Below are 8,701 nucleotides of genomic sequence, written 5' to 3'. Positions count from 1 at the left end.
TAGCCAGCCCAGTTATTCAAGATTGGACAAATCCTATAAGTTGAAGGATTTACCATAGAAGGAAGACTTTGCAATAGGAAGTTCTACACAAAGCAAATTCTGTGCATTGAAAATTAAATAATGGAAAGAACTCTAATTGTAAAGAAAGTCATACATGGAAAGAATTGGAGGACAAGCAATGCGAGTCCTACCATAATTCTACTACTTTTTTTTTATGTATAAATAGAGGCCAAGACCTCCAAGAAAAAGGATCCCAAGCGTCCAAGCAATTCTACGCTTTTCTATATACTGTTCTTGGTTATTTTTATTGCTGATTGAGTGAGTTGTTTTATTTCTCTTAATCGTTATTGGTTGAGTGAAATTTTGCACCAACACTTTGGCGCCGTCTGTGGGAAACGTATAGAAATATATCCCCACCAAAGTTACAACACTTCAAATTAAAATCTCCAAATCCAGCAATATGACTTGAAATTAAAATCTTCAAGTCCAGGATTTGAACCCAAGTTCTCTACAACAAGTCTCATGGCCGAAGGTTTCCACGTAGCAAGCCGACCAAAGTCCAACATCCGAACTTCCCACAAGGTTCTTTCCATCAATATTCGGCTTTCGGACAATAATTCATAGCAAGACTGATGAATGGAAAACCCAGGAGGCATCACTCGTGTTCACCCTGGTAATCAAATGTCCATCTGAGCTCAAAAAGCCAAGCCATAAATTAATCAGATAAGTGTATAGATCTTGATTTTGTGTTAATATTTATATATATATGTTCTTGATCAACAAATCCAACATGCATAATTATTATATAAGCACTAGCTAGAAGTGATTAATTAGTCTTGCTTTGCTGGTGGCGTATTATTATTTAAGTATTACATCACATGAATAGAGGGTTTTGGGTGGACCATTACATTAAGATCTCAAATATTGGGAAAGAATTACTGATGAATCTACTGCAAAATCTGATTTATTTTTTATTCATGAATAATAATCAATAAGCATCCTTTTATTTATATGAATCACCGTTTGAATGAACTCACTGCAAGTCCAACCTATACAACCGTCAAAAGAAATAAGTCAGTATATATTCAATGTTACATTGAATTGTATTAATCAGTATAAGCGACTGCTATCGTTGATAATCCATCAATAACTATACACTTGGACAATCAACTGGTTCCAGTAACCTTGGGTGCTTCCCGACCAGTCGTAGCATCCCTTCACAGAATTTTAGACTGAAATTAAAATTCTCTAATTCACTCTTCAAAGGCCTGCAAATCGGCACTCTGCAATCTGACTCTTTACAAAATTTTGAGTGGACCTTCAGTATCATCATGGTTAAATAGCATGGTTTGCAATGTTCAGCACCCCTAAAAAGACTGCATTGACTTGCATACACGAGGTGTCTTTTGATTTTATGACACATTGTGCTCGGACTACGGACGTTGATTCGAATGTGAAGATTGAGTCGATCTGCGGTTAGTGATTGGAGATTGAAAGGGCTCTCTGATCGACTCTAACGATGCAATCAAAGACATGATCACAGAGAATTCTCTCTCCGTTGAACAACATCTTCACTGTAATATTCACAGCTTTTAACCAATTCTTGATCTTCATCTCCAACAAATTCTAATCCGTCTTGTGAACCTGCAACGAACTCAATTTTTCAACTCCAAGCCGATATATGCCTTCGTTGATGATCGATTTTCGTATAATGTTGTATATCTTCACCCATCACCGGCTGCACATCAAGCCCACCGCGAGTTCAGTTGAAGTTCGCCGACCTCATGACCGAAACAGAATCTATCTGAGCCAGTTACCATTAAGCCTAGCCACAACTGCTGCACGTTGTCGTCCTTCTTACCGGCCGAGTTCAACCGAGTCGCCGTCGTTGCACCGCCATCACGCCCGTGCTCGCCGTCGATCTCATCTGATCTGCCGCGAACTGCCCATATCTGAACCGAGTGTAGTTTGATGCAACCACATGTGAACTTCTATATCGCAAAGTATTAGTGTCTAACCTGTAGAGATGAGTTGATGACTGTCGCTACCGGCCAAGCCCTTTGGTGTACCGTCAAAAGTTCACAGCCACTTCCTCATGACCAGACCGGAGCTCATCCCAGTCGAGCGACCCATCTGCAGCGTTGCTTCCATCATCGCCGGCCGCAAGTCCTCACCAAGCTCTTGGATTTGTTTCGCCGGCGGTGTTCCCTCACCAAGCGCGTGGATTTGTCTCATCGGCGGTGTTCATCTCACTAGCCTTCCATCTCTGCAGTGAGCTTGCCGGCCATATTCATCCTCGTCGAGCTGTCGCCCACAAGCGGAACAGCCCGTCGTCCATCACATCTGAGCTTCTCCTCGCTCGCCTCCTCTATTGATTGGTACCTTTATCAGTTTTATATATATATATATATATATATATATATATATATATATATATATATATATATATATTTATAGAACTAAACCCGCTTTGTAACCTCATTTGAGAACTGGTTCTGTGGTAACCTAGTTCGGGGGAAAAAAAAAAAAAAAATCGAATTGGGTACTCATTTTGGAGCATTCAAAGCTTTGTCTTCCAAGATAGCTAGGTCTTCCAAGAACCTGAAGAAGTCGGTCTTTTAGGTCGGCAAAGTTCTTCCTAGCATTCCATTTTTCAAGGCTAACGGCGAAATAAAGGCTTTCAAAAAAGTTTTAAAAATGGGTTGCCGCTCAACGCCGCAAACTTTAGTAGACTCATCGGCCGGGCATTTCAAACATCCCAGGCCTTTTCAGACGCGAATCTTTCTATCTCTCTAATCAGATAAGTTTCCTAACTTTGATTTTTACAATCTGGGTTAAGCTTTTCATGATACGAATTTTTGTTAAAAATACATATTATATATATATATATATATATATATATATTTACACATGATGCAATCATATTTTGTTATTCATGTAGACGCTCATTATACATAAAGATTTATGACTTAGTTTGAACCAACCAAATTGCTTATTCAGTATACTCTATTGAGTAAAAAATAAAAAAATAAAAATAACCACTTGAACTTCTGTCTCTGTCAACACTCAACAGATTCTTTAGTCTTTCTTTCTTCGATTATAATCCTCTACTGATTCATCCCTCTCTCTCTCATCGAGGATTTTCAGCATTGTAATTTTAGTTATATTCACTAGCTGTTTTGCTCACACTTTGAGAAAAAATTTAGATTATATCTATTAGTTGTTCACTAAAGGTTGATAATTTATCAGAGCCTTAGGACCACATCACTTGACATTGTTGGTTCAGACTCTTCAGAGGGATGCTCAACTTCATCACTACTCAACTAAAAGAAGATTTTGACCCTCTACATTGACTTCTGAAATTTACAATTGAATAAAGATCCGAGGCCAGAGGCATTGTTGAATGCACGAGCTATGCCAGTTGGTCTATTACTTGAAGTCCTAAAATATTACATACATTGAGTAATTTCAATATACTTGATAAACAAGAGCGAGTAAATACTTATTGCTAATTAGAATTTCTAGTTACAAATTCAATTGTGATACATAAGAAGTTCTTAAAATTCTTACTTTCCATGAATCAGTTGTTATATGCTACGTGTCATCATTTTGCATGCTTCTGATAACTTTGCTTACGAATAACTTTGTATTTGCTCTGTGTTCGTAGGTTACTTAATATTTGGGTTTGATTTATTCGCATTGCAATAAAGATCAATCCCCAAGTGAAGTGACAAATAGTCCAACTATACAGTTATACTATATGTGGCGTCAGAGCGCCAAAAAGCGGGGGTAAGCCTAACCACAAAAAATTTATCTTCGGACCTCAAGAGTCCGAAGACTTCAAATTCCTCTAAAGGCACAACGAGCTACCGAGGAAGAAAACTCATCTTCGAAACTCAAGAGTTCGAAGACTCCAAATTTTCTCTAAGGCACAACAAGCTGCCGAGGAAGAAAATTCATCTTCGGACCTCAAGAGTCCGAAGACTTCAAATTATCTTCGGACCTCAAGAGTCCGAAGACTTTAAATTTCCTCTAAGGCACAACAAGCTACCGAGGAAGAAAATTCATCTTCGGACCTCAAGAGTCCAAAGACTTCAAATTCCTCTTAAGGCACAACGAGCTACCGAGGAAGAAAACTCATCTTCGAACCTCAAGAGTCCGAAGTCTCCAAATTTTCTCTAAGGCACAACAAGCTACCGAGGAAGAAAATTCATCTTCGGACCTCAAGAGTCCGAAGACTTCAAATCATCTTCGGACCTCAAGAGTCCGAAGACTTCAAATTTCCTCTAAGGCACAACGAGCTGCCGAGGAAGAAAATTCATCTTCGGACCTCAAGAGTCCAAAGACTCCAAATTTCCTCTAAGGCACGACGAGGATTTTCATCTTCGGACCTCAAGAGTCAGAAGACTTCAAATTTCCTCTAAGGTACAATGAACTGCCGAGGAAGAAAATTCATCTTCGGACCTTAAGAGTCCGAAGACTTCAAATTTCCTCTCAGGCACAACGAACTGCCGAGAAAGAAAATTCATCTTCGGACCTCAAGAGTCCAAAGATTTCAAATTCCTCTAAAGGCACAAAGAGCTGCCGAGGAATAAAATTACATAAAAATTACTTCGAACTCAAATAAATCGAAGGTTAAATTTTCATGTAAAATTTTGTAAGGCACAAAATAGTGCCGATAAATAAACTTTCATGAAAACAGCAACGAGACATATTTTTCTTTCCTTAATGGGGGCAATACCTTCTGTAATGAGGGCAAGATAAGTAGCCCTAAAGAGCTATTAAGAAAAGAAAATATATTCTCTCACTTTTGAAATCTTCGAACCTACGAGTCCGAAGAATATATATTATCTCACTATAGAGACATTCAAATATTCCCCTCCAAACATGTAGACTCTCAATGCTAGAGCACAGACCTACTTTCAACTTGATGAAAATGTAGCCCACCAAACACAACATGCCACCCTCATCACAGTGGATAATAAGTCTTGGGAAAAGTTTTAAGTTCAAAAAGTTAAAGAAGCCAGCATGCCTCAGCACCGGTCGCTTCGGTACTTGAGAAGAGGAAAAGGATAGATGAAAGGTTCACGCCTCTTCGTACCACCTTGGCTCGGCTATTCCAAGAAAACAAGGTGAGATTCGCAGCCCATCAGCCAATAAGGCAACCCTTAGAGCAAAAGGACATGAGCAAGCACTGCGCCTACCATAGGGACTAGGGATTACGGGCATACAACTAATGATTGCAGATCCATTAGGCAGCAAGTGAAAAACATGATAACCAGAGGTAAGTTGTTAGACTACCTCACACCAAAAGAGTACGTGAAGCCTCGGGAGGTCAACCCTCGAAAAGTGGAGGGCAATCAAGTAAAATTCATTCATACAATACATAGGAGATCAGAGGACGACCAAGAGTTAGAAGAAGTGTACCGATCCAGACTGAGGGCAGCCCACAAGCTAAGGAAGTTATCCTCAGTAAATACTATCACCTTAGACAGTATCAGTATAAATTCCTTTAAGGCGCAAAGCAAAAAAACCACAAGCTTCTGACCCTAAGAGTCCGAATGTATCAAAGAAAATACAAGCCTCGGACCTCAAGATGACGGACAACCATTGGAAGAAAAAACAGCAAGAAGAAATAAGATATGAATAGTGACTAGAAGTTTTCAAATGATTTATGTTTACTGGCCAGTCTTCTTATCAGTTGTATTACCCATAACTTGTAAATTTTTTCGTCTTCCGTATATGCATTATTGTCAAATTTATGTCACCTCTCTATTATGGTTAAACTAGTAAAATGGTTCATATTATAATTCAGTTCACTAAAAACCTAGCTTCTGCCGCATTTATTGTGGAAGTGTTCTGCAGCTACTGCCAAACGCATTCATTATCACACTATAAATAGTGCAAAAGCCAAAGTGAAATAAATTAAATTAAATATGTGGCTGAAGTAATTTGATGACTTCATTATTAAATAGAGATTGATCAATCAGATTAGTGTGTATAGATATATATATATATATATTTATTTATTGTAAGAGATCAAGTGTACTTGCTAGTTCCGTAATAAAAATTCAATCCATAACTCGAGAAAATTGGGATCTGAACACTTAAACCACTATGCATTCTCAGCATAGTTTTGTGCAAGGCACAAAATATGTATCTCATTCAGCGTTTTTTTGATCGATACCATCAGAATTAAAATTCTTTTCCATTCCATTATTAACCTTTTGCCACATTAATCTCGAATACATGCAGTAGTAGTGTTTTGCAGCTACTTTCAAACCGATCATGATCACAACATTGAAAGAGATCAAATAATGTACATCAAATACACATGATAAAAATCAATTCAATCCATAACCCAAAAGAAAATTGTGATTGGAAACACCATTTACTTCTTCATTTTAAAGTTTATGAACAGAGAAAATTGATCACTGTGCTGATCGAACAACTTTAATCAAACAGATTAATTATATACATGTACGTTTGAAAGAATCTAAGTATACACATTAGTATACAACATGAAACTAAAAATCAATTCAGTCCAAAACCCTAGCTTGGGGCAACTGCATGAACACCCTTTAGCTGTTGATTGATTAAAAGAGAACTGATCAACTCTGCGTCGTGCCGGTTGTTGAAGGGATGGAGTTGAACAAGTTTAGAAGCTTTTTTCAAAGATGATGGCAGTGGCTGGTGTTCAACCATAAATGGATGATTTAAGAGCATCTTTGCAGTCCATCTCTCACTTGGCTCCCTCACTAGACACCTTATCAAGAAGTCGGTGGCGTTGGCAGAAAATCCCTCTGGTATCTCCGGCTCTTCTTCTCCTCCGAAACCAATCTCAAAGAGCAGATCATTCAAATCTCCATCAATATTACTCCATACCGGCTTTCCGGTGAGCATCTCCACCATAACGCAGCCGAGAGACCAAATGTCCATTGGTGCTTCATTCAAGCCTAATGCAACTGACTCCGGCGATGTGTAGAGAGGTGTCCCTCGATAATCATCAAGCCCACCACTCACATATATATCACCCTTTCCAGCCCTCTTCGCCAGTCCAAAATCAGCTATCTTAACTCGATTATTTTCGACCCCACATCGACATGGTACTGATGATGTAGGAAACACAAGGATATTAGCGGGCTTGATATCACAGTGAACAAACCCTTTCTCATGAATGTAATGCAGTCCTTTAAGGATCATTCGGCTGTAAACCCTAACTTCTGGTTCTGACAACTTGCCGCCGCGTTTCTTGATCAGGTCTTCCAAGGTGCCTCCCGGTGCATATTCCAGGAAAAGATTGTAATATTTTTCATCTTTTGCAATCATCTCCTCGAATCCAAAACAACGAATGATCTCCGGACAACCTTTCAGAATCTGTAGAATGATTTTTTCTCGTTGCAGCGAGGCCGATTTTGAGAAAACCGATGATTTAATGGCGATGGGTGGAAGGGTAGGGAAGGTTGCAAGGTACACAATACCGTACGTTCCACTGCCAAGAACCTTCTCTATCTTCCACTGTGTCGCCATTGATGGAGTGAATCGAAGGTTCTTGCCCGGGATAAGTTGATATATATATAATGCAATGTATATATATATATCTTAGTTTCCTAATTGATATATATACATATATATATATATATATATATATATATATATATATATAGTGGTTTCCTTAATTGGCCGGGACCGACTTGATACTTCGAGATTAAGTTATAAGGAAATTAATTGTTTTGTCTGGAAAAAAAATCATCTCTGATTTATCTCTGTTAGATATATTATGTTTTTGACAGGACAAAAAATAATAATAATACTAAACAAAAACTAGAAGTAACTAAGATTTAAAAAAAAAAGAAAAAGTTAAATTTATAGTATAAAGGGTATTTGTTGTATTTTAAAATAAGAAATGATGCATTAATTATTTTATAGATTTTCTTGTCATTTTCTCTAACACAAAAAGGCAAGTGGAGTACAAGTGTAGAAAAATAGAGTTCCTCTTTCTTTTTTTGAGATTATCAAAATTATGTTTTTTATCTTTTGTTTTTCAGTCTAAAGTACAAATATGGATATCTAAGGCCATTTTGGGGTTTTGAAATTTCAGCATTAAGTAAAGAGTGAAGTTGTTGCATGTTAAGATTTTTTCTATCCCTAATATCCTGAATTCTTGTAGTGTAATTTGTGTTTCTTTCGAAACTCAAATATATATGCAAATTTCCATTATTTAGTATGCAACAATAATATAACTCAAAAGGAAGAGCAAAGTAGGGATGCATGAATTAATGTTAACTCATATGGATTTAAGTGAATATAGTTGTGGTATTTGATGGAACCGTATTGGTTGAAAGAAGGGGAGTTGTGGAAGCTTGTCGATTTTTTACAACCGAGTTTTTATGGCGAGTTTTGCCTCTCCTAAAAAGTCTACGTTCAACCTTTGCATACTCTAGAAACACATTTTATTTTATTTTTAAAAAATCCTGCATTTGTCTTAACACAATTAAAACCTATAGCAACAACATCAATCTCAAAATCCAACACCAAGTTTCACATAAAACCAAATAAAAAAAACTGATAAGTAATGAGAATAGATTCGAGATATAAGTAAATATTTGGTGCATGTGATAAAAATATGTGACTCCACTAAGTATTTACCATGCAGGAGATGAAACAAGAAGTTAATTTGCTGACTACCCAATTGTTATCC

The 8,701-nt window shown here is 37.5% G+C and overlaps 1 protein-coding gene across 1 annotated transcript; it reads right to left on the bottom strand.

Annotated features, from left to right (window-relative positions):
- Window positions 1-6,552: 6,552 nt before the first annotated feature.
- LOC132301075 (mitogen-activated protein kinase kinase kinase 20-like) lies at window positions 6,553-7,530 on the bottom strand. The gene has a single exon (XM_059798363.1). It carries the CDS (start codon window positions 7,528-7,530, stop codon window positions 6,553-6,555), a length of 978 nt encoding a protein of 325 aa, XP_059654346.1.
- Window positions 7,531-8,701: the final 1,171 nt, after the last annotated feature.

Source organism: Cornus florida, unplaced genomic scaffold, assembly GCF_030987335.1.
Source record: "Cornus florida cultivar Cherokee Brave unplaced genomic scaffold, ASM3098733v1 CherokeeBrave_3.0.0_Hap2_Chr03, whole genome shotgun sequence".
NCBI classification, from domain to species: domain Eukaryota; kingdom Viridiplantae; phylum Streptophyta; class Magnoliopsida; order Cornales; family Cornaceae; genus Cornus; species Cornus florida.
Note: the sequence above shows the minus strand (reverse complement) of the source record. Positions and strands in the feature narration are given on the sequence as shown.

What these genes read in the sequence shown, in the direction of transcription:
- LOC132301075 (XM_059798363.1), bottom strand. Translation starts at nt 7,530, where the DNA reads ATGGCGACACAGTGGAAGATAGAGAAGGTTCTTGGCAGTGGAACGTAC.